We start from the raw sequence: 26128 nt of genomic DNA on the forward strand, positions 1-26128 counted from the left end.
CTTCCTCTATTTAGCATTTTCCTTCCTCAGGTTAGAACTATCAGGCCAAAGGATGTGTTTTTTTTTGTTTTTTTTGTTTGTTTTAATAAATTGCTTAATTCTTTTAAAAAAAAACAGTTTAGAATCTTCCTTCCTTCCTTCCTCCCTCCCTCTCTTCCTCTCTTCCTTCCTGGCTGCATTGGGGTTTCTCTAGTTGCCGCAAGTGGGGGCTACTCTTTGTTGCAGTGCACGGGCTTCTCATTGTGGTCTTCTCTTGTTGCAGAGCCTGGGCTCTGGGTGCATGGGCTTCAGTAGTTGTGGCACACAGGTGCAGTAGTTGTGGCTCGCAGGCTCTAGAGCTCAGGCTCAGTAGTTGTGGTGCATGGGCTTAGTTGCTCCACGGCATGTGGGATCTTCCCTGACCAGGGATCGAACCCGTGTCCCCTGCATTGGCAGGCAGATTCTTAACCACTGCGCCACCAGGGAAGTCCCGGGATGTGTTTTTTATTAATAATTCTTTGTACCTTTTGCCACGTAACTTTCTTTTTTGTTTGCCTTCTTTCTTATTGATTTATACCAGGTAATACTTTTCATATGATTTAAAATTCAAACAGTATAATAGGGTTTGTGTTGGGTAGTATTCCTCCCACTTCCATAGTCAAGCACCCCATTCCTGTCCTCAGAAGCAACTAGCTTTGTCACTTTCTTGATACTCCTTAAAGAGACAGTCCCAAAGGCTTTCTGAAAAGTTGACAAAATATTTTCCAATTGTCCAGAACAGTTCTTGTTTCTCTTTCTGTTTGCTGCTCAGTCCTTCTCAGTAGGCAGCGTAAATCATTTTTGAGAGAATGTTACTGTCATGCTAGCTGCTGAGGGAGTGATGTAGTGAAGAATTATTTTGCCCAGGATCTTGAAGTTCACAATCCAAGTCGGGTGGGAAAGTATCCATACTTACTTTAACACAGGGACTTCCCTCGTGGCACAGTGGTTAAGAATCCGCCTGCCAATGCAGGGGACACAGGTTCAAGCCCTGCTCTGGGAAGATTCCACATGCCACGGAGCAACTAAGTCCATGTGCCACAACTATTGAGCCTGTGTGCTACAACTGTTGAAGCCCACGTGCCTAGAGCCCATGCTCTGCAACAAGAAAAGCTACTACAATGAGGAGCCCGTGCACCACAATGAAGAGTAGCCCCTGCTCACAGAACTAGAGAAAGCCCACGTGCAACAATGAAGACCCAACGCGGCCAATCAATAAATAAAATTAAAAAAAAAAAAAAAGTAACACTGGATTTAAAAAGATCAAGATGATACGTATGAAATGTCATGAACATTGAATTATTCATTGTTGAATGAAATCTAAGTAACAAATATCATGAAAATTAGTTCATCAAAGCACAGAGTGACTACATTTATCAGGGAAGAATACATTGGTTTTGGATAATGTGAGAAGGGTGTAGAAGGAAAGGAGTATATTATACCTTCTGTGTGTGTACCAACATGATATTGAAGATCTTACTAGGAATATATTTTTATGCCATGAGATTTTCAAAAAGGAATAACAAAGTCCTTATCTTGTAGATGAGAAATTATATGTGCTTATGATGAAGTCAGTGAGAGGATTTGCTATAAAGAAGTATCAGATTCAGTGGGGATTCAGAGAGAGGTCATAACTATTTGGGGAAATCAAGAAAATGCTTATAGGGCATTCATGATCCAGACAGAGCTTGAAAGATAAGTAATAATAAGCACAAAAGGGTAACACAGTGGAAGACTCTAGTATAGGGCTTGGCAAAACTGTAGCCCTTAGGCTGACCACCTGTTTTTGTAAATAAAGTTTCATTGGAACATAGTCATGCCCATTGGTTTAGGTATTGTCTGTGACTGCTTACATGCTGTAGTGGCAGAGTTGAGCAGTTGAGACAGAACACATAGTCTGTAAAGCCCAAGATATTTACTATTCAGTCCTTTATAAAAAGAAAGTTTGCTGTTCCCTACAAGTAGATAGGCTGTGGGTGGGAAAGTATGATTGCTAACTATTAAAGAAATGAAAAAAAATGTTATATTTATTATAGCTGGAGGGGGAAGTCAGTAATAGAGGGCTGGGTGGTTAAAGAGGGGGGTTTATCCTTGAAGGAATTTAATAGGGAGACCATTACTAATAGAGAGGAAGTGCAGGGCGTCTCTAGTCTGGGACAGTAGTTCATTTAGGCATGGATGTGGCTTGTCCTTAATCATACTTTTCTAATCTTTCTCTCACTAGCCAAGAAGGATCAGGAAGGTGGAGAAGAAAAGAAAGCTGTGCAAAAGAAAAAAGTGAAAGAGTTAAAGGTGTTGGATTCAAAGACAGCCCAGAATCTCTGTGAGTAACTCTGTGATCCCAGCAATTTGAAATGTGGAGGAGTTTTTCTAAGAGCTTAATTCTGGTGGATCCTGAGTCCCTTGATATGAAACATCCATTTGTTAGTTCCTGCTGTATGCCTGGCATTGCATGCATTGCATAGTAAATTTCTAATATCTGGTCCCTTCAACAGCACTGCAAGATTGTTAGTATCTAGTTTTACGGCAAGAAAATAAAGGCTAATAGGACTTTTAGGAATTTGCGTAGTCACATAGGGGGCAAGAGTTCTGGGAGTTGAACCTCAGATTTTCTTATTTCAAAGCCCTTACTATTTCCATTGCATCCACAGAAAATCAACACAAATGTTCTAACCACTGCACATTTCCTTCTTTCTCATTTTCTTTTAAGTATTTTCTTTAAAGGTGGGCCCTGGCTTGACTTCAGTTAAATCTAAAGTAACTTTGTGGTTTAGAATAAATAATGTAAATCCTGTACTTCTCAGAGTAGGATCAGTAACTTCAAAGAGTTCGGGTCTGAACTTGCTACCTATACTCATAACTCTGATTGGTGGCAAATTTTAGATCAGAAACTCCTCTGCAGAGCTGATATAGGTAGTATTTAATGATGAGGATGAATGTTCATTTTTTTGTTCATTTCTACTGTTGATCTCCCTACTTTATGCTGAGTAATAAAGATTTAAATATTTGTTCAACAAATATTTGAGGGTCTGCCGGGTTTCAGGCTCTATTAGGCACATACTAGGCATGTGGTCCAGAGATGAAAGGGTATATATTCCAAAAAACCCACTCACAATCCGGTGACATGGCTGTTGTCCCCATCTTAGCAAGTGAGAAAACTAAAGTTCAGATGTTATGACTTGGCCAAGGTCACACAGGTTATGAGGACACATACCCGCAAGTAAAGTGAGTGATACAATGAGAACAGTAAGCCTTTACAGTATTCTTGACTGTGTACTCTTAGATCATTGGCAACAAATCTTACTAAATAGTGTCTGTAGGTAAGTCCTTTTATGGAAACTAAAGTGATGTGAGATAGTGCCCCTTCTCAAGATTATCTCCAGCAACATAAAAGTGAGCAATTGTTATTTCAGAAAATGATACAAGACTGTGGGGCAGTACATTGTTATTTCCAATTCAATGACATCAATATGGGAAACAGAATTTAGGAAGAGAATTGAGATTAGGATGGTCTAGGAGGTGTTATTTAGTGATTCAGTGATTATTAAGTGCCTCTTATATGGTGAGGATGCAGACTGAGGAAGGTAGTCCCTATCCTCATGAACCATATGTCCGGTAGAGACGGAAAATAATGGTAATAGCACAAATTGGTAAATGCTGCGATGGAGGTGTGCTAGGATGCTTATGAGAGCACTGGGCAAGGGGGCATCCAAATCAAGTGGGAGGAGTGTTGGAGGGAGCTCATCCTAGAGGTCCGTCTAAATGAAGTGCTGCTTAAAACTCTTTACAACAAACTAAGTGAAGGGTGAGGGCTGGCTGGCTTTCAGGCAGAGGGATCAGCATGTATGCAGGCACAGAGGCGTGAGATAACACTGTGCAGTTCAGGAACTGCAGTAGTTGAGTACAGCTGAGTAAAAGCCATATGGGGGGGAGTGATGGTTGAAGAAGCTTTCAAGAAGTAGATGTAGAGGCTAGATTATAAAAAAGTCTGGTAGGCTTAGGGTAAGAAGTATGTATGTTATCCTGAAAACTGTGGAAGTTACTGGAGGGATTTTAGTCAGGAAAGTGAGTGATACAGCCCTGTGTAATTTGGGGAAGGGCTACTTCAGCAGTGATTTTGGGACTGGATTTCTAGGGTAGGGGAAGACTCTAGGCAAAGAGATGTGTTACGTTATTGCTTTAAACTAGGTGAGAGGTCATGAAGGCCTGAAACTAAAGAATGAACAGGAAAGCAGAAAAGATATTAAGAAGATAGAATTAATGGAACTTAGTGATTGATAGAGGGGGTAAAGGAGATGTTTTCTTGGGTTAAGATCACTCTATAGAGAGTGGTACTGTTTATTTAAATAGGAAAATCCAGCAGGAGCAGATTCTCTCTTTTATGGGAAAAATTGTGGACATGAGTGAGAGGTGGCAGGGTGGTGGGTAGAAATGATTGATTTAATTTTAGGACAGAATTTAAGGTTCCTGTGTGATTCCTCCAACAGGATGGGTGTATTAGGCATTTGGGTATAGAAATCAGGAAGAACGTCTGGCTGGAGATGAATTTAGGAGATAGTATATGAGTCATAGTTGAAGCCATTAATTTTGCTTTGAAGGTCATTAATATTTAGGGGGCAGCTTCAAAGGAAGCTGGAAAGGAGCAGCAAGAAAAATAGTGTGACATAGTCCTAAGAAGTGGGAGTAGTAGTCAGGTAAAATCAGGACAGGACAAGTGTCTTTTGGATCTGGCATTAGGAAAGTCAGTGACCTAGGTAAGAATAATTTCAATATAGCATAAATCTTAAGAACAGAAGCTCTAGAATCCATTTGTATTTAAATCCTGGCTCCAACTGCTACTAGCAGTGTAACTTGGACAGGTGGCTTAACTATTAGTTTCCTTTTCTGTCAAATGTGGTTAATAATACAAACTTATGCGTTATTATAAATAGGGTTAAATGAGATCATATATGTAGATTGTGTTTAAGATGCTAGGTCTTACATGGAATATACACTCAACAAATGATTGTCATCTTTTCACTGACTTTGTGGGGACAGAAGAATTAATGAGAATGTGGAAGTAAGAATAGACTTATAGTTTTAGAATGTTATAAAGTGAAGGAAAGAAGGAAGTTGGTGATTAAGAATGTTGAGTCAGGGAGGATTTCTTTGTTTAAGATAGGAAAAACTTGAATGTGTATACAGTTGTCCCTCGGTATCTATGGGGGATAGGTTCCAGGACCCCCTGCAGATACCAAAATCCACGAGTGCTCAAGTCCTTTATATAAAATGGTGTAGTACCATCAGCCCTCTGTATCCACGGATGCAGAAGGCTGACTGTATATGCTGAAGGAAAAGGTCCTTAGGGCCATCTGTTCTATTGAAACATGAGAAAAGGATGAGTACATGGATATAGTTCTGCTAAGCTTACAGGAGTGTCGGCACAAGTTTTCTTCTAGATGATTCCAGTTGGAACCAGACTAGAAAAGGCTTGAGAATCCTTTAGAAGAATCATCTAGACATTAATATAAATATTTATTTAGTCAGGTATTGAAAACTAAAAATGAAAAAAAAAATCTCTGAATTTTTACAGAAATTGTAAGTACAGAAAGCAGCTACTCATCCCTAAGGTGGGGGAAGCAAAGAGATTAGTAAGTGAGAGAGCTGGAAGGATGGGAAGTGTTTGTTAGGGAATGGGATACGGCAGTTTAAGAATCAGAGCATTTCAAGGCAGTGACAGCTTTGAGGATGGAATCAAGGGAGTGAGGAACTAAAATAGAAGAGGGTGAGCATTATAGAGAGATCAAAGTCTTCCTGTGTGAGCAAAGACAACGAGTCATGGTGTTTGTAGAATTCAATGCTTGGAACAGTGTGGCTGCTGTGTCACATAAATGTGGGGATTCGTGGGAGGGAAAGCTGGGAGGTGGGAACCGTAAACACTGGGCTCAGGAGCTTGGATCTTAACTATACAGGCGGTGAGAAGCTGGTGGAGGTTTCTGATCGTGACTTTAAGAGAGCACTCCTAGGAAAGTTGTCCAGCGTAGGTTTGTAGGGTGGGCTGGAAGGGGGAAGAGACTGAGAAGAACATGTCTTTATGTCTCATTTCCTGGCAGCAATCTTTTTGGGTTCCTTCCGCATGCCCTATCAAGAGATTAAGAATGTCATCCTGGAGGTGAATGAGGCTGTTCTGACTGAGTCTATGATCCAGGTAAGGAGCAAGGTCATTCTGCAGCTGACTCTTTGCATCACTGTACACTAGCTCTGTCTCCTCTCTGCTTAGACAGTGAGGGCTCTTTCAGCATCCTTGGCTTAAAGAGTGCTCGCTTCGGAATCCTCCTGCACTGTTGGTGGGACTGTAAGTTGGTACAGCCACTATGGAGAACAATATGGAGGTTCCTTAAAAAAGTAAAAATAGAACTACCATATGACCCAGTGATCCCACTCCTGGGCATATACCCTGAGAAAACCATAATCCAGAAAGAAACATGTACCACAGTGTTCATTGCAACACTATTTACAATAGCCAGGACATGGAAGCAACCTAAGTGCCCATCAACTGATGAATGGATAAAGAAGATGTGGCACAATATACAATGGAATAATAATACTCAGCCATAAAAAGAAATGAAATTGAGTTATTTGTAGTGAGGTGGATGGACCTAGAGTCTGTCATACAGAGCGAAGTAAGCCAGAAAGCGAAAAACAAATACTGTGTGCTAACTCATATATATGGAATCTCAAAAAATGGTACTGATGAACCCAGTGACAGGGCAAGAATAAAGATGCAGATGTAGAGAATGGACTTGAGGACACGGGGCGGGGGGTGGGGAAGCTGGGACGAAGTGAGAGAGTAGCGTTGGCATATATACACTACCAACTGTAAAACAGATAGCTAGTGGGAAGTTGCTGCATAACACATGGAGATCACCTCGATGACGGGTGATGACTTAGAGGGCTGGCATAGGAGGGTGGGAGGGAGTTGCAGGAGGGAGAGGATATAGGGATATATGTGTATAAGTACAGCTGATTCACTTTGGTGTATAACAAAAACTGGCACAACAGTGTAAAGCAATTATATTCCAATAAAGAGTTTAAAAAAAAAAAAAGAATGCTAACTTTGGGTAAGCTTCCATCTCCTTGGTGATCAGGTATATTTTTCAAAAGTCCCACCATCTCACTAGCTGCCTCCCCCAGCTCCCCCTACCCAACCCATGTTTCCTTCTCAGTGGTCCTTGAGCAGAGTGAGGGACTGACAGGAGGCTCAAGTTGTCAGCACATCCCTCTCAAACTCAAGACAGTCCCTTCTCTCTTTCAGAATCTCATTAAGCAGATGCCAGAGCCCGAGCAGTTAAAGATGCTCTCTGAACTGAAGGACGAGTATGATGACCTGGCTGAGTCAGAGCAGTTTGGCGTGGTGGTGAGTGAGGCCTGTGGCACAGGCTCTTCTCTGACCCCTCCTCCTGGAAAGCATTCAGGGCACTTGCTCCTGGTCTCTTGTCTATTTTGAACCCATCTTTCTCTCTCTTCCCTACTCTGCAACTCAGATCCTGCCATAGGAGGCTTAAGCCTGTAACTTCTTCCTTTCCTCGCTCTGTTGGCTGTAATGGAACTGCTGGTCTCTCCCCAGATGGGCACTGTGCCCCGCCTGCGGCCTCGCCTCAATGCCATCCTCTTCAAGCTGCAGTTCAGTGAACAGGTGGAGAATATCAAGCCAGAGATTGTTTCTGTGACTGCCGCGTGTGAGGAGTTGCGAAAGAGTGAGAACTTCTCTAGCCTCCTGCAGATTACCTTGCTTGTCGGAAACTATATGAATGCTGGCTCCAGGAATGCTGGTGCTTTTGGTTTCAGTATCAGCTTCCTCTGTAAGGTGAGCCAGGGGGTTAGAGCGGGATGATGGAAGGGAAGGCTGTGGCCTCTAGGAACCCAGTGTGGCAAACCGCTGTCAGCCTGAGGTGATCGTGGGCATCAGGACTCACCATCTCTCCTCTGCCACCCAAGCTTCGCGATACCAAGTCCACTGATCAGAAGATGACACTGTTGCACTTCTTGGCTGAGTTGTGTGAGAATGACTATCCCGAGGTCCTCAAGTTTCCAGATGAGCTTGCCCATGTGGAGAAAGCCAGCCGAGGTGAGGCAGACTGGGGGGCAGCTAGGTGGTTCCCAGCCCCAGAAATCTTTGCATGGGGTAGGGAAAGGAGACTCGGTCTAGATTTTAGATCATTTTCAGTTCAGACAATTTTAAGTGGGAATGGGAGCGAGTATAGGCATGATAATCTAAGCCACAGGGAGGAGTGTTGGGCAGAAGAGAGCTCTCTTTCCCTTCCTGGGGAAACACCAGACACCAAAAAACAGTTGAAAGAAAGGCAGGTGTTTTTAGTTTAGGTCAGCGGTTTTTCTCATTCAGAAAGCATAGACTGGATTAACAAAAACCAGGCCTCACCGTCCTGGGACTAGGCAAAGAAAAAGCAGCATTTGGTAGAAATGGGAACAGATTTTTGTCCTCCCTCTATATTTCTGTGTATGTCTCCTTCCTCCCAAATCCTGTTCTCTAAAGTAAATGAGACCAAGATCCTGGGGGATTTCATAGATTCTTGTTAAATTAAATGAAGCCGCTCTTCTCTTCTTAGTATTATACAGCTTATGGAGGCTGGAGGTTCAATCATCAAGTAATTTATAGTTTCACTGGAAGGATCTGTGAAACAATTAGAGACTACATAAGAGAACTAAAATAATTAAGTACCAGATGGATGTATAGACTGGAGCTGTGCCCTGAAGGACAGAATAGGATCTTGAGACTAGAGGTAGTAAGCTCTTGGTGTCTGTCTTTGTGTCTACTTTAGTTTCTGCTGAAAACTTGCAGAAGAACCTAGATCAGATGAAGAAACAAATTTCTGATATGGAACGTGATATTCAAAATTTCCCAGCTGCCACAGATGAGAAAGACAAGTTTGTTGAAAAAATGACCATATCCTTTCTGGAAAGGAGGGAGTTGCCCCTAGGAAAAGAAAGAACTTCCTTTAGGGGGACAACGGGATAGATCTGATGATATACAATTTTTCCTCTTTAAAAAATGTTTTTCCATTTAATATATAGTTCTTGACAGCATTCTCGTTGTTGTGGTTTGCATCAAACCATTCAGATAAAGAAAAAGTCTCCCTTGAGACCTCGTCCTCTGCCCCATCTCCACACACACCCCATACTACACATACATACATATTCCCTTCTCCCTCCCTTTTGCAAAGATAGTCACCGCCACTGGACTTCTCCCTGATTTGCACCCTAATGAATTTATTTTAATAAAAATTGCACTGTATTAGTTTAAGCACTTAACATGTTTTGGCCCTCTTTCCATAGCAGTGTATGCAGAACAGTCTCTGTTTAAATCGCCACCTCCTAGTCTGTAGGAATACCATAGTTTATGGCTCACCGTCCCCTGTTTTGGGTGTTTAGATCACTTCTGGGTTTGGCTGATGTGAACAGCGTTGGGTCGCGCGTCCTTGTGCATATGCGAGTGCAACCTGTGAGCGGCCTCAGGGCTGGGGAAGTGGGTCTGCTTCCTGGTGTTGGTTCTTCACTCTGGCTGCACAGCTTTGTGAAGGAGGCCCAGGAACAGTATAACAAGCTGCGGATGATGCACTCTAACATGGAGACACTCTATAAGGAGCTGGGCGAATACTTCCTCTTTGACCCCAAGAAGATGTCTGTGGAGGAATTCTTCATGGATCTGCACAACTTTAAGAATATGTTTGTGGTAAGCAGGGAATACCTGCCAACTGAAGCTTTCGTGCTCCTCCCTCATTTTCCACTGGGTTCATGTTGGTTGGTGGTGGGTATGGCCATGTGTGAGTGCATACGTGCCCACAGGTTCATTTCTTCCCCCACAGCAAGCAGTCAAGGAGAACCAGAAGCGGCGGGAGACAGAGGAGAAGTTGCGGCGCGCAAAACTGGCCAAGGAGAAGGCAGAGAAGGAACGGCTGGAGAAGCAGCAGAAGCGAGAGCAGCTCATAGACATGAATGCTGGTGAGAGGCGAAGGGCCAAGGGGTTGACACAGAAACACTCAGAAGGCTTCTCTGTCTAGAATCTAAAGGCCAAAGAACAGCTCACGTCTGAGCTCAGCTCCTGGCAGAGATGATCCTGATGCTGGACTTTAACCCCGACTCCGTCACATGCACGTTCCAGAGCTCTGCTCTCAGTCTCTTCGCCCCTCTGCTGGTTCCTGCATTATGTCCCATGTCCCCAGTGATTTAGTATTGCTGTAACACATACTCCTGCCTTCTGCCTGTCCAAAAATCCCTGTTCGGTTTTCATACCTTCTTACCTCTTTTGTTCTTTTCTCCAGACGTTTCCTGGCCCTGCTCCTGTCTTTTAATGCCTTGCCTTCTCTTTCTGCTTATTTCGCTAAGTATTGCATCCCCAGTACCTGAGCACATTTGTACATATCTATCAGATTGTAAATGGATTGAACTTCTGGAAAGGAGGGGGCAGGGGAGCTGGCCACGCTCTTCTTTCTTCAGCAGAATCTCTATTGCACTCTCAGAAGCATGTTTTTGTTGAAACATACGGCCTCAATTACTGGCCCTCTGTTTCCTGTTTCTGCTTCTTTCCTGCTGCGGATTCCCTTGCCCCTCTCTGGCTGCTCTCTCAGTGGGCAGCGGAAACCCAGCATCCGTTGCACACGGCCCTGAGCTGATGCCACCCTTTTTGAACCTGAGGGGCTACGAGCCATGTAAGTAAAGTTTCTCAGGGCTGCGGCATCTGGCAAGAATCAGTGCTTTGCTGAGCACAAGAGACAAGGGCTGCTCTAACACTTTTGCTCCCGTGGACTTTTCTTTGGCCGCTCCTGTTCTGGTATGATCAGGGACCTGAAACAGCAGAACTGCCTGCATTTCTGACTTTTTTTATACTTAGGCAATTCCCCTGCCCTTACTCCAGTTGTTTATAAACCACAAACCTTGCTCCAGTAATACTGTTTAAAAAACCAACACCAAGCATCCTTCACCTTTCCCCATTGTCCCCAGGCCTCTAGGATTTGTCCCAAGTTACTGTTTGGGACAAAACAGGGAAAGGTGGAGCCCAGCTGATTTGTGGGACAAGGGCTGCACACAGTCATCAGGCATTGCAGGGGACCTTGCCCTGGTCCATGTCCCCAGGGCAAGCAAATGAGGTTAGAATGTAGGTCAGCTGCACTGCTGGTGTTCGGCCAGCAGGTGGCGCCTGGAGCAGTGAGCCCAGCCCTGTGGCTGGCAGCCTAGGGGCTCCTAGGGATTTCACAGTTTCAGATTTCACCACCCTTAGCTGTTGCCATGGAAACGGAGCCGGCTGGAATAAAGATTCTACATTAACTCTTTGTATTCCAACCAGAAGCTCCTCTTAGATGCAGAACTGACTTCAGGAAGATGCAGTCGCTGGGGACAGTACTTAAGTGAAATACACTCTTGATCAGTGGTCTTTCATCTTACCTCAGCCCTGCTCTGAAACTGGAACCAGGCTTTCCATGAGAGGTTTATGTAAATTGGATTGAAACACTTTAGGATAAAGCGAGTGATATGGTTCCTTACTGATTTCATAATCCCAGTCTCTGTGCTTATCCCAGTCTTGGAGTCAGACAGGTCTCCAATTCTCTGTGCTACTTATGCTGAGGGTGGAAAGGAAGGAGGGCACCGCAGGAAAATTATCCGAGGTTTGCAGTGGTTGGTAGCCAATGAAACCTTTGGTTTTAACTGTTTTCAAACAGACACAAGTAAACATGGGCTGTGAGACTTGAGGTTGAGTCCTCTGTGTGCTCTGAGCCCCGAGAAACTGTGAGCGGGGGCAAGCCATGTGTTTTTTGTGGGGTTCAAGACATGAATGCTGCTCGGGCTGAAGAGCTTACATCTCCGTCTTTGTTCATGACAGAGGGCGATGAGACAGGTGTGATGGACAGTCTTCTGGAAGCCCTGCAGTCAGGCGCAGCATTCCGGCGGAAGAGAGGACCCCGTCAGGGTAAGTCCACAAATGGAGCCCAGCCTGGGTGTTGAAGGAAAGCAGTGAGGCCTTTGCTCCTGGTCCTGCTTCTCTTGGGCTAAAGAACAGGTGATGATGCGCTGTGGGTTTAGAAACTTCCCCACAATAGTCCCTGCGTCCGGAGTGGATTATCTAGTCCTCTTCCAACTATGTTACAAAGTACTGACTTGGAGAACTAGGACTTGAGGGATTGACAACAGATATTACGTTTGATTATTCTTGCATTTCTCTTCATTCTTGAAGCAGAAATGTAGAATAAGCAAACCATTGTGCAGGACACAAATTTGGGTAGCCGTTTGTGTATATGAACAAAAAATTGATGTAAATTCAAAACTGTACATTAGAAATAGGAATACAAAGAAAAATAAGTTGAGAGTCCTTACTGTCAGCTTCATAAGCAGAAGAGATGGAGAATAATAGAAAGTAGAGAATCCTCTAGAGAAGGCTAGGCGTCATTCTCCCCAGATGTAGGAATGTAGAGGAGCATCTCAACAGAAGGATTATGCTGTGTCCGAAAACTGCCTTTTCCCTGGGTGTAGTTAGCCTCCGCTGCACCTGCCTTCGCCATTTACTCCCTGGCAACCTCCTCTCCCAAACTTCAGAAGATTTAAGTGGTTTATGTTGAGCCAGAGCCTCTAAGAAGAATTATGGGGATAGGAGGACAAATGATCCAGGCATTACTATGGGGAAAGATCAACGGATAAATTATCTTTGAGGGAAGTATACTGTGGCCAAGAGACTGGTCCAGAAGAAGGTGTGGCCAAAGTTACTCCTCATGACCCTCACCACTGAGTCTGGTGAAGGCCCTTTGGGGCAAGGCATGGTGGCTTCTTTCCTAGGTTGAAGGGTGGGCATTACAGAAAAGGCGGCATTAGAGTTTGTACTTCTGAGGTGGTTTAAGCTCTGTTCCCTATTCCCTGGCTGGTGCATTCTGTAGCCCTGTATGATAGGAGCTTCACTGCAAGGTTATTGTACAGATGAGTTGCATGGTTTGCTTTGGCCACTGCTCAACTATTAACAGTGGTATCTGTAGGACCCATAGTACCTATCACAGCCTGTAAAGGGGACCTTACAATCAAGGGTTGGAGCGTGTTAGCCCACATAAAGTCAGTGTCCTGGCCCAGATGTTGTAGATCACTGTGAGTTTCACAGTAAATGGCTGACTTGCCTGTTTCTGCCAGTACTGTGAATACCCAGAGGGAAATTCCCTTCTGAGGGCTCTTCTGTATGACTTCAGAACCTTCTCTAAACAGAAGAATGCCTGGTTACAACTCTTATCTATTTTCTGGCATCCTCTTTGAGTACAGGCTTTCTAGAGGGGAGGAGAGGTGTATGTAATGAACTTAGATCTTTCTGGGATAGCATGTTTAGTCTTATACATCCAGGTTTGGGTAGAGTATGAAGCTAGTGGTATTTCTGGTGTGTTTAGTCTTTAGAGATTCTTGCAACATTGTTTCCTCCCCGCCATATAAGGTGACGTGGCCTAACATTAAGCATTTCTAGATAAACAAACATACATTGCCTCTCCCTGTTTTCCTCTATCCTCTCAGCTAAGTGCCAACCCTCATCCAACTTTTGGTGGGGAATTCCCTTTTAAGCTTCTTCCTGTGGAACTAAGTCAGAATCCCAGATGCTTCCTGGACATAGGCAGCCAGACATCAGTGGCTTCCCTCTGCTGCGGAGGCCCCAGTCTCCACTTCTTCCCAAGTGGGGAACCAGGACTCACCGGCCAAGGAAGCAGGGATTTTGGTAGAACCTAACTTTTCAGCAGAGGACCTGAATTAGTCAAAGTACTGTTTCCCAGTGCAAAAAGGAATAGAAGGAGACTTAGACTAGGAGATTTTGAAGCAAAAAGAAGGTGAAAATGAGAACTACATACTTTTAAAATTGGCTGCATCCTATATCCTTATCTTTCTGGGCTCTGGGGTCACTAAACACACTGAAGATATCTGGGAGAATCAGGGGAGACATTTCTAGTTACTCTGGTAACTCCTGTAGACATTGGTACAGTCACTTCCAGGAAAGTGACGTGGCCTTCCATTAAACGTAAACAGAAGGCATCACAGTGGAGTGCCAAGAGCACAGGACTAGGTAGGGAGCCAGAGACCCAATGTCAAATCCAAATGATGCTGTCTGGATTACCTGAGACAAGTTTCTGGGACTCAGTTTCTTCATGTCTCAAATGAGAGTTGGGCTAGAATGGTCTCGAGGGCCCTTTACAGCTTTAATTTTTTTTTTTTTTTTTTTTTTTTTTGTACATTGACAGTAGGATTAAGAGAAGAAAAGAAAGAGGCTGGACCCAGAAGGCCACATTGTAAAACTATAAAGGCTCTGGTGGCTGTGGGTTTAATTCAGTGGCTGCTGGACTTAGCTGGTCCACCCCTTGCTTGACTTTCTCTGACTGTTCCTTTGAGCCAAAAAACCAAAGCACTATCCCACAGGTCTGCCTCACAGCCCTCCTCAGTCCCAGAGGGACAGCTGTCCTTATTCAAAGACACTAGCCTTTGCCCTAGGATTTAAAGGATGTTTTAAAAAAAAATCAGGTCTCTGGAGCCCTGAAGGAGTGACCAGTATACAAAGACCCATTGAAGAGTTGGAAGAGGAGCTTACTATCAGGGCTGGTTCATTAAAAGTGACATGTAAACTGCTGTGATCTGCAGGGTGTGGGAGAACAATGCTTTGAGTGTCAAGGGGAAGAATCCGTGTGATTGTATTACAGCTACTGTTTCAGGCTGATGATTGAGTCAGCTTGTGGTTTTCGTGACTCAACTTTATCTCCATGTCTGAATTGTGGCTTCTTATATACAGGCCATCTGCTCACTGGGATAAAAGTCAAGGAAAGAAAGGAATTCATCCCCCTCTTCTTCCCTCTGCCACTTCCCAGCTTCCTGCTACACTCCCCCTACACTGATAGAACCTTAGAGTTGGGACCAGCACTAAAGACCTCCAGTGGTTAGCATCTCATCTTCTTGTAGGTAACAGGACTTGAGACCCAGATAAGGTCTTGCCAAGATATACAGAACTAGCTAATGACAGAACCAGAACTGTAGCCCACTGCTATGAATCCAAGTCCAGAGCTATTTCCAGCACGCTTATGTGAGGAACAGGAGATGATGGCGAGCCCTCTGTGTAGGCCGGAAGTACTCGTTCATACCTTCCAGCGGGGAGAGCCCTGCACATGGTAAAATTGCTTCAGGGAGCTTTCCAATGACCACCTTTCTAGAGAGGTTAAGAGTATTTCCTCTACCACCACTTATTTCTCCCTCCACTTTTGTAAAAATAGAGCAGGAATTATAATTAGTGTTTGAGACAATAATGAGTTCTTTAGGAGGGTGATGATTGCCATCTGTCCTAGTTTCCTCTTCCCTCAGGAAGCTTGTTAACAAGAGTACTTCCTCACAAGTAGTAGTTCCTAGCCTGTGTTTTATAAATATCTTTTTCCAGACCATTAACCTTTTTCTGATTCATCTATACTAGTGTTATATGCCTGATTTTGCTGGTGTTTTTTATCTAGCTCGCCCCTAACTTCTAGGAATCTGGCCTCAGAGAACTTTGACCAATATGTCAAGTTTGTTCCCTTTTCCCCAGTCTGTGGGACTGGGGTCACTCCTCCCTGGTCCCATAGGGTCAAAATATGTCTCTACCTCTGTGGCTACTTTTCAATAGTCTTAACAAGCACCCAAGTTAGGGAAAGACTGGGAAAGGTCATCTTCTGGATAGTCAAGCTGTTCAGTGTAACTGGCCCTGAAGCCAGAGTGGCAGCTGGGATTCCTCGATTCTGTTCCCAGTTCCAACGAGTTTTCTCTTTTCTGATTCTGACCTTAGGCCACAGCAGGTCCATCCCTAGTATACCTGCTTTCTAGGCTTCAAAGGGAAATTTTGGTCTTTCCTGATTTACCATCCACTCAGTTTTTATGAAATTTGTAAAGCATCAGAAGCTTTTTGAATCTGGAAAAATATAGAGACATGCTTGATTAGGTACAACTGGTATCTTCTTAGTTTAGAGGAAGAAACCAAAGAGAGAAACGGCTGAAGATACTTCACACTTGAACTCTGACTCGTCCCATGTTGTTCAAGATAGGTGTTCCTAAAGACCCAGTGTTCCTTTTCCCTGGGTCCAGAGTCGGAAATTATTTTAACATACACTTACCCCTTGAGTCACACACACACTAATATAGTTGTAATATTTTCTCAACTGCTGGTGACTGAATTCAAAGGAGCAGCAGAGTGATAAGCTACTGCCTGCTTTTCTAGACATGAGAAGTAGGGTCCTAGAGAAGGGAGTATTTCAGGGAAAAAAAAGAGCAGAAACTAAGCAGATCTGAAGAAGATTTTGCTGGCGATAGGAGACCATCCTAGCTGCATGCCTATGGCTGCTTTCCTCCCCTGTCCGTCGCTGAGGCATCATTACACGTTTGGAATCCGAGGAGTGGTTCATGAGAAACCCTGGCGTCTCAGTCACACACCAACCCCTGTAACCAGATGAGCCCTGTGCCTGCCAGCCAGGGCCTTCCCTGTTCCTTCTCCTCTTGTTAGACAATCCCCTGCATCCCTGGGAGGAGGAGGAGGAGGAGGAGACCTATAAATTGGTAACCTGTGGGCATGCCACGTGCTCCCTGCTGACCTGCGGGTAGCCTCCGCCGTGTGAACACAGTGGCTCTGGGTCATATCTCTGCAGAGGCTGACAGCCCTGGTGGAGACCTGGGCCCTCGGACCCTGTGTGGCTTCTGTCCCACCTGAAGCTTTTTTGCTGGTCTCAAGAAGGCAAAATGGACACTTTGTGCACTGGCTCTTCTGGACCGCTTCCTTCCTGCGTGTGCCTCGCCACTGCCCTGTCCTGCCTTTAGGAGTGCTGGCCTTCTCTCCTCTGTCTCTGCTTCTGTAAGGTTTAGGCACTGCTTTCTCCACCCAGCTTTCCTATGACGCAGCAAGCTGTTTTAGGTTTTTGTTTGTTTGGGGGGTGGGGAACAAATCATATGCCTAAAATTCACCCTTTTAAAATGTATACTTTAGTGTTGTTTAGTATATCCACAAGGTTGTGCAACCATCACTACTAATTCTAGAATCGTTCATCACCCCAAAAAGAAACCCTGTACCCATTAGCAGTCACTCCCTATTCTCCCCTCCCGCAGGCCCTGGCAATCACAAATCTTTCTGGATTTGCCCATTCTAGACATTTCATAGAAATGGAATTATAGCATCTGTAGCCTTTGTGTCCAGCTTCTTTCACCCCAGGCAGACAGCTCTTTGTGACCTGCAGTGTCTCTGGGCTGCTTGTAGGGCATGGGAAGAGGCAGACAGCATGAGCTGGGCATGGTCCCAAGGAACAGCTTTCTTGTTGGGGATACTGGGACCATGAATGTGGATTCCATAATGAATATGAACGTCTTGGGGACAACTCCCGGCAGTTACGAAGGAAACTCATGGAGTGATTGGTTCATCTCTTCCTGTTTAGGTTGGCAGCTGAAGCTTCACTCTCCATTAGCCCACTGGGCTAAGATTTCTTTGTAGGGTTCCTCCTGGCCATCCTTGACCCTAGCTCTGCCTTCCCTGACATACATAGCTTTCATCACCCTTCCCCCTACACACACACACGCACGCACGCACACGCACGCACGCACACACACACACACACACACCCTCTCATAGGGCCATGACTGCCCTGAGGAGGTGGAAGGAGCTGAGCCTGTGGGGGGGTTGGGGAACCCACGCAGGTGTGGCATCCCGTGATGTCGGTGCACGGCCGCTGCTCCTCTTTGCGGGAGTCCCTCTGGCTGCCTGCTGAAGGCCTTCCTCTGCTTGGGACAACCCTGCCCAGCACTGGCTGGCAGTGATTTTGGCCTAGGAGCTTCCTGAGAATTGCCAAGAAAACAAAAATACTGTTTACTAACCTTGAGTCTGTTTACTTCCAACAAGCCTCTGATGAGAAAACAGATTCTGAGTCCTTATCCCTCTTCACATTACACTGCTGGTCCTTGAACCCCTTTCTGTCTAGCTGTCTTCAAACTTTTGTACTACTTTTCACACAGGGATGAACGCAAGAGCAAGGCTTGCTCTCCTGCCTGCACCGTACTCTCATGTTCCCTGCTCCCCCCACCCCCCACAAAGGTATCTTCCATGGGTTCTTGGCTCTCTTCCCCGTCTTCAAAAGAAGGGCCTCTAACCTGGACAGGGCTGCCACGTGTGCATGGCTTCTGGCTGAGTATCTGCCGTAGAGATCCATAGGGCTTTGAAACTGGCCTTCCACGGACGAGCTCTCTCATGTCTTCTCTTGTAGGCAACAGAAAGGTCGGGTGTGCGGCAGCCACAAGTCAGCTCGCTTCCATGCTGACCAAGGACAGTGCCATGAGCTACATTCCTGCCAAGATGCCCAAGAAGACCGAGGAAGTCCCCACCATCCTTGAGGAGACTAAGGAGTTGCTGGGCCGTGCAAGCTAAGCCGGGTCCTGGGGCCATGGCCGCGCCTCAGTGGAGCCCCATACTGTCAGGCCCTGCAGCATGTGCCTGAAGGGTCACGGAGATATTCCTCTGCGGTGGCCACTCCCATCACCCTGACCCCATCTTTCTCTCCAGCCTGCTGCTCTCTGTACTTCACACACAGCTTCAGCTGCCTGGAGGCCAGAAGGAAAGGGCAGGGTGGGGAGGCCTGAGCCCAACCCAGCCAGCCCTGGCTCTCATACTACCAAAGCAGGCTCCGTGTTTGCTGCCTTAACCCAAGTGTCTCCTCTGTTCTCCGTGGCCTCACCTCGGACAAGGCCCCACCTGCTTTCTCAGCCCCTGCCTTTCCAGTGGGCGTCTACCTAGGTCAGTCTTGCTGGGTTCGTGCTTTTCTTTTGTGTTTTCTCTGGCCCTGAGACCAGCATGGGCTTACGAACCTTTGGGCTCTGTCCCTCCTTTCACTGCTGTCACCCCCTTGCTCTGCTCTTCCCGCCCTAGCTCTTGTTTATTACTAGTGGTGTGGCATTGGGAACTGCTTCCAAGAAAGTGGGGAGCAAATCCCCCTCTTACCCCACCTTTTCGGAAAGACCTCCCAAAACAAAAAGGACCTGGACCACTTTCATCTGTCCTACTGTGGCCTAAGCCAGAGCCTGTGGGCGGGCAGGCCCAGCACAGGTGGGCCCTCCCCCTAGCCTGCTGCCGTGCTGTGTGCCCTTGCCTCTCTGGATCCTCCGCTCCAGCCCCAGGCTGCGGAGCCACAGGCCTTCCTTACGCCCTCCCTAGAGCTTTGGTGCATCTCATCTGAACTATGGGCTGTATTGTGGTCATCCCAACACCTTACCCTCTGTCTCCAAGGAAATGGGAGGCAGAGCCTCCTGGCTGAGAAATTGTTTTGCAAATGGATCTATTTTTATATGAATTTTGTTTTGTTTTGTTTTTAAGGAAAATAACTCTTCCTTCCCCCTGCATAATATAAGAGGCTTTGATGGCAGGTTCCAGAGTCCCTGGGATTTCTCCCCACAAGCCTCAATTCAGAACACGCCCCTGGACCTCCATCTCAGCCCTCAAGCCTCTGGGCCCTTGAGGCCAGTGCAGACTCACTCCCCCAGCATCTGCCTCTGGGGCAAGAGGAAGCTCTTCTGTTGTTGAGCTGGCCCAGGCCTGAGAGTAGTGGGGGCTCTGAAACGACAGAGTTTTTATAAATGTAATATATTTATCAAGCCAAATGTGCACATGCTAACTGGACGCTCTGGAGAAGTGGGCACAGGGCGTGCTACCCTGCTCTCTTCTCAACAGTGGGCAGGCCAAACTCTTTGGTGGCCCCAGCCACAGGAAGCTGAGATTCTCTGGCTCAAGGGGACACTTCGCCTACCTGCGCTCCTTTCAGCTTCCCACCCTCAGGTAGGGAAAGAGTGGCACTCGAAGGGCCTGGCCCAGAAGTACAGTTATTAGAATAAGGAGGAGCTTAGGAGATCTTAGGGTGCCTGCAGGGAGGCCTTGAGGCTGGGAAGGAGGGTTCTGGTTGCTAGAGTGTGTGTGTGTGTGTGAAGGGGCAACAGCAGCTCCTTTGAGCTATTTCTGGGAGGACTGTGGTGCGGGGCCTGCTGCTCCTAGGTCCCCTCCTCCCTGCTGACATCTGGGGCTTTGACCCTTTCTTTTTTAGTCTACTTTTGCTAAGATGCATTTAATAATAATAAAAGGGAAAAAATGCAAACCTGTTTCTCTTGCCTCTTGGGCTTCTGGGATGTCATCACCTCCAGTTTGTTGGGTTTGTTTCCAACGGTTAATAAAGCCTTGAAACAGTACTGCTTCCTTTGTGAATTTCTGAACTATTTTCTGTTCCGTGTCACTCTCGTCCTGCCTCAAGCCGGGCTGACCTGACAACTCGTGGAAAGGGTGCTGGCACCTGCGTGTGCTGCGCGGGGCTAGACCTGACACACACCTAGCGGCTTCTCCCCAGCCACCGAACTCTGTAAAGGAGGAGCGCCCCAGTTCAGCTCCCCCGTCCTTCCACATTGCTGCCTCTTGGCTTGGAACCCTTTTCTTGGATTCAGTTCTGGGACCCCCATCTCCCCAGCACCCCAGACTTCATATGCAGTTTCCTGGCAGTACCTGTGCCTCTTTTGCTAAGGGAAACCTGTGACTGCCATTCTGCCATTCTCCTTATTCCCCTCCTACACACCCACTTTTGGTGTCCACAGACCACATTCCAGACTAGAACTTACCCTGGAGTGAAAACCTGAGCCTGCCCAGCAGAGGTCAAAAGACAGAGGTCATATTCCAGATGACTTGATACTCAGAGCCAGACTTGTTTGAGCATGTGGCCTGCACAAAGACATCTTACAAACCAGGTCCAGAATAGACGGGGAGGGGCTTGGAGAGGACCACAAACCCATTTGGGCAGGCTCTGAAACTGGAAGTAAAAGCATCTTAAGTAGCCCTGGAGACTGCAGCTGCCTCCCCAGTATGGCTGGGGTGTGGAGGTGGGTTCCCTGCCTCCTTCCTCCCTACCCTCAGAGGCCACTCGTTTCTGGCTTTAGAGCTGTATAGGCACACACACCAATTAGGGGACCAGCCACAGCTGGTCACATGCTCTGCCAGGCTCTTGCTGCGCCTGAAATAGAACCCAGGCGACCAGCACCCCGCCCTCTGCAGCCTGGCTCTGGGAAACAAAACCCTGCTTCCATCTCAGTAAGGGCACACCCCACCCTTCCACACAAGAAAGCCGCCCCCAGATTCTCAGTTGGAAGGCTTGGTTTCCATGACAACAGACTTTCAGGAGCTGGTAGACCGCTTGACCGGCTCTGGGAGAGTACAGAGGACTTCTAGAGACAGCCACCCCCAAGCCTGCGGTTGGGCATGCCCTCGCCCTCACCGACCCCCTTGAAAACCCCAATGGGTCTGTCTGTCCTGCTGCCCCTTCCCGCCTTTCATCCCACTCTGTTGCCTGAAGCTTCTTTGGTGGCAGCAACCTCGAAGCCCTCCTTGCTTCCAGCAGGCTGGAGGAGGCAGGAGATGGACGAGGCGAGCAGTGAATGGAAAACACCGAGAGAGGGAGGGCATCTTGGGCCTGCAGGCAATCTTCTGTACGTCATGCCCTTTCTGTCCCCTTGACATACACCGCCGCCCCCCCCTTTCCCGCACGCAAGGAAGTGGCGAGCCCTCCGTTTCCATGGCTTTGCTGCAGAGAGACAACCCAGAATGTGAATTCCAGATGGGAAAACGCACAAGCTATAGACTGGGCCTTCGGAGAATCGCCTCGGGTATTCCCTCCCACCCTCGCGGTGTTTCCGAGCCCCCTGGGAGCGGGGGGTGGGGGAGATGAGGGGTATGGAGGAGGGCTGGCAAAGGAGAGTCCTCCCTCCTCCCGTGAAGCCTGGGAGGGCGCTCGGGGTGGTCATCTTAGCAGGGAAGGGGCGGAACTCAGGAAACGCCCACAGTCCCCTCTGCGGCTCCATTTGCCAGCCCGCGCCGCCCCTTCGCACGGGGTCTCCTCTTCTGCCTGGAGACGGCCGCCGACAACTGCACACTCGACTGCACACTGCCACGTCGCGCTCGGAACTCCCCTCCCCCAGAGGGACGCCCAAGCCGATTACACACGGCGTACAGAGGCACAAGCACCATCACGGTCAGTCGCACGCTATTACATATGCACAACGGTGTTGCACGCATACACAGCCGCATTTAACTACATACAGACTCTCGGGCACTGACACAAAACCAACACGCAACACAATAACCGCCTCGCGATCCCGCTCCTCCAGCATACAGCTCTGAGCTCACCACTTCACCCACACATGCCAGGAGCCCCCATCTCTCACATAGAAACGGTCAACCTTTCAGAAGAAACCTTTTAATTTTTTTTTCAAAGAAAAAAAGCCTTATAAATATTAGAGTATAAAACGCGTGAGACACAGGAAGGGGGTGGGGAGCTACGTGACTATGCAAAGAAGCGCTTAGAGGAGTCAGTACGCAGGAGGGGGGTCGCCGCAGCGCGTGGATACAGCACAAAACACAGCACGGGCTGCCGCAGGCAGATTCGGGGACAGACGGCTGCGCGGAGCCCGCCGCCCGCTGCCCACTCGCCGTCACGGAAAAGCACGCCGCACTACACTATTGGCTATTCTACACCAGCCGAAAGAGGGAGGGGCTCTACACTACCGTAAGGGCTGGGGTGGGGTTCTCGCGAAGCCCCGCTGGATGAACGGGACACCAGGGGCGCAGGGGTGGGCAGGGGAAGGTCTATGCACAAGGAGGCACTGGGGGACTTTAAACAGGCTCTGGCCACGAGGGGGCGGACTGGGGGCCTTGGGCAGTGGCCTTCACAGAGAAGAAATGGCACCTGGCAAGGCGAAGGAGTGGGGCTGCTGGATGCAGGGGCCCTGTGGAGAAGCCCTGATCCTGGGCTGACACTTTCCGTCCACTTGGTCCCTGCTCTACCTCCTTTCCTTCCCAACCCAGGGACAGAAAGTGGCCTAGCTGGCCCTCCCTTCCTGCTGGGCCTACACTCATCCTTCCACCAGCAGCACCTCTGGAGCACCCAGCACCCACAGAGGCCCCTCACCTCTCCAGGGGACCTGATCCCAAACTTGCTCAGAGCTTCCTTGGACCATAATGCCAGTTTCAATCCACTGGTGCCAGTGGTTCCGTCCACAGCTGGCTGCCTGGGCTGCCCTGCATATGACCGATGAGGGTCCAGCCCGGTGCTTTGCTTATGGCTGGAATTTGGGGATCTGGTTAGTACCCTAGGGGCACACAGAGCCTCTTGCAAGACCCTGTTAACGGGTGGATCAGGCTTTTGTCCATCCCCCCACCCACACACACAGCCTTCCCTTTTTTCTCTTACCACCCCTTACTGTCTTAGAACATGCAGTGGAGTCTCTTGTTGGGGGAGGGGCAGTCACAGCATGCAGCGGGAACATCCAACGATGAGAAACAAAATGAAAGACGGGTCCGCAGGGTGTTGGGAAGAGGCATGGTAGCGGAGTGACCTCCCTAAATCCAGCAACCATCAGTACCATGGCAACGGTGACCGTGTCTCCCAAAACTTGAGCTTGGTCTCAGGTTCTAGAAGGAGATGAAGGGACTGGCACCAAACCATGCTTTGGGGGAAGTCTGAGAATTGAAGGAGAGGCCAAGAGGTCACGATGCCCTTCCAACTCTTCAGAATTATGAGCCTTTTTAGGTCACCAGGTACCTCAACACCCCAACCACCTTAAGAAAGAGGAGCTGCTGAGGAGAAGGGTGGGGTGAGGTGGGCAGGAGGGAGGCAGGGGATGGATGGGCCTGACTGAATTCGGAAGAGGGAGGGCGTCGGTTTTAACTGAAGGGGGTGTGATAAATGGTGTTTACACTAACTCCACTACCCCCATGGGCATCGCAATTGATTGGATGGGGGTTCCCAGCAGAACTCCCTTTGCATATTCAACCCCCTGGGGGCAGAGAGGGGGTGTTGACTGGGCACTTGTTTCTGTTTCCCAGGGGGAGCATGGCCGGGGCCCCTACCAGTATCCTGGGGGTGAGCCCTGAACATCTGAGGCCTGAGCACAGCTAGGGAGAGGCTGGGCTGGTTGGGGAGGGAGGCTGCCCTGTGGCTCCAGGCCTGGCCTCCGCGTTACTTCTTTTCCTTCTTGCCCGACTTCTTCTTGTTGCCATTGCCACCTGCCGGGGCCTTCCCATCTCGCTTGCCAGCTGCGTTGGTCAGAGTGGCATTGCTGCCAGGGATGTAGACGTTCTGGCGGTAGTCGGGCACGTGCTGCAGGGTGAACTGAGGCCCATAGCGAGCACTCAAGCCCATGGTGCCGGCACCTCCTCCCAGGGTGGAGCTTCCATCAGCAGCTTCTGCAGAGACAAGGGAAGGTCAGGAGCTAAGCTTTAAGGTCCCCAACAGTCACCCTCTTATAGCACAAGCAGTTATAGCACTGGACACACTGTCCCTACCCACAAGGGGTAGAGCTAAGAGGCTCTAGAGAGACCGCCTAGGTTTCATTCCTAGTTCTTTTACCTACTAACCGTGATCCTAGTCAAGTCTACCTAACCTCCCTCTGTCTCCTCAGTTTTCTGAACTGCAAAATGGGGATAATAATAGTACCTACCTCTTCTAGCATTGGTGAAGGCTAACCAAGATTACACCCATAAAGCACGTAGAATAGTGCCTGCTACATGGTAAGGGCTTCAAACACGCTAACTGTCATTTCTCTCAGGGCTGAGACACTGCTCGCAAGTCCTTGCTCTAGCCCTTCTCCAGGCAGTCTCTCTGGTCTCCACACTAGACCACAGGCTCCTGGGCGGCCAAGACCATGGTTCATTCAGGTTCCTATCCCGTTCCCCCCAGTGCCAAGCACAAAGCAGCACTGAGTTATTCTGCTGTAAGTTAGGATCGGGTGCTCTTCCAGGGATTCATTTCATAACAGCAATCAATGCCTACTCTGTGCCAAGCACCTTGCTAGATGTTGTACATCCATGATGGCTTTTAACCTCCACGCAACACTCCAAGGAGGCGTGTGCTATTATCCCCGCTTTGCAGATAACAGAAGCAAGGGTCAGAGAAGGTAAAAGACTAGCCCAAGGCCGTACCAGCCAGAACAGGTAAGAGCAGGGGAAAGGCCTAAGTGTATCTTAAGTGTACACTGTAGAGTATGGTCACCATCACCACCACCACCACCACCAGAGGCCTGGACCGCATCACTACTCTGAGGGTAAAGGAGGGGAGAGAGGCTGAGAAGAGGATGATGCCAGGACCAGATGTCTTAGCTACAATGTAGGCACAGGCTCACGAGGTCAGAGCAGGTGACATCAGAGAGAACCTGCAGCCCAACTTCTCACTCCGCACAAGAAGAAGCTGGGGTCCAGGGAAGTTACAAATTCTGGCCATGGCTCAGCGTCACCTGGGAGCTTGTGAGAATCACAGGCTCTCAGAATCTGTATTTTAACACGATCTTCAGGTGATATGTACGCACGTTAAAGGCAGAGAAGCGCAGAAGCGCCTACCTCACTGGGTTTTGTGAGGGTTCAAGGAGACAGCGCTTCACCCAGTGCCCAGGCACTTGGTAAGAGCTCACGAAACGTCAGCTGCTGCCGTCACTGCCATCACCGCCGCCATCCAGGGTGTCACTGCTTCTACCCTACGTGCTCCCTGCCTGCCTCCAGGGGGATAAAAAACCAGGAGTTTTGATGACTCTGGCTGAGCTCACGAGGGCTCCTGCTGGCGTCCTCCGGCAGCTGGAGAGTTAAGGCCCCAGGAACGTCCAGCCCAGCCCCAGTCCCCGCCCAGCAGAAGAGCTGCCCCCACACTGGCCTCCCTCTACCCCCACCCCAGACCCGGGGAGTGGGTAGAGAGGGTGACTGAAGCCGGAGAGGCTGAGTAATTCTGGGACGCCAACCAGGGATTGAGAAATAGAGAGACAGGAAATGTTTTCAAAGAACAGCACCAGAGGGGGAGGGGTATGAGAGAAAGCAAAGGAGGGACGAGCCCCTGTCTTTCCCCCTCCTCACTCCAGCACTCAGGTTTCCGCAGCCTGCATTTCCAGTCCCAGATCTCAGCTTCTGAGGGCCTTCAGGGGGCGGGGAAACGGGCTGAGTGGGAGGGAGCAGCACCCGCTTCCTCTCTCCCTCCTCTGGCTGGGCCCCGCCCCCAGTCCTTTCATTCCACTGACATTTCTCCGCTTTCCCTAATTAACTCCAGGAGGG

General features: G+C 48.2%; 2 protein-coding genes across 28 annotated transcripts in view; one reads left to right on the top strand and one right to left on the bottom strand.

Annotated features, from left to right (window-relative positions):
• Window positions 1-20244, top strand: part of LOC130851965 (protein diaphanous homolog 1-like) — a 53834-nt gene extending 33590 nt beyond the window's left edge. For 4 of the 5 annotated variants that reach the window (XM_057732626.1, XM_057732643.1, XM_057732633.1 and 1 more), the window contains exons 2-11: window positions 2243-2341; window positions 6111-6205; window positions 7313-7414; window positions 7625-7864; window positions 7996-8125; window positions 8838-8961; window positions 9583-9748; window positions 9882-10017; window positions 11894-11980; window positions 18279-20244. In XM_057732626.1, the coding sequence (XP_057588609.1) occupies window positions 2243-2341; window positions 6111-6205; window positions 7313-7414; window positions 7625-7864; window positions 7996-8125; window positions 8838-8961; window positions 9583-9748; window positions 9882-10017; window positions 11894-11980; window positions 18279-18439 (1340 nt within the window). In that variant the 3' untranslated portion in view covers window positions 18440-20244. Of the gene's footprint in view, window positions 1-1447; window positions 2342-6110; window positions 6206-7312; window positions 7415-7624; window positions 7865-7995; window positions 8126-8837; window positions 8962-9582; window positions 9749-9881; window positions 10018-11893; window positions 11981-18278 lie in introns of those variants that run through there. The other variant, XM_057732621.1, reaches the window with a different exon arrangement.
• Window positions 20245-22276: 2032 nt separating this feature from the next.
• LOC130852001 (protocadherin gamma-C5) overlaps window positions 22277-26128 on the bottom strand; it is a 182605-nt gene continuing 178753 nt past the window's right edge. For 22 of the 23 annotated variants that reach the window (XM_057732723.1, XM_057732660.1, XM_057732807.1 and 19 more), the window contains exon 4: window positions 22277-24280. In XM_057732723.1, coding sequence (XP_057588706.1) covers window positions 24054-24280 — 227 coding nt within the window. In that variant the 3' untranslated portion in view covers window positions 22277-24053. The remainder of the gene's footprint in view (window positions 24281-26128) is intronic. The other variant, XM_057732768.1, reaches the window with a different exon arrangement.

The sequence above is a fragment of the Hippopotamus amphibius genome, chromosome 1 (genome assembly GCF_030028045.1).
Source record: "Hippopotamus amphibius kiboko isolate mHipAmp2 chromosome 1, mHipAmp2.hap2, whole genome shotgun sequence".
Lineage (NCBI taxonomy): Eukaryota > Metazoa > Chordata > Mammalia > Artiodactyla > Hippopotamidae > Hippopotamus > Hippopotamus amphibius.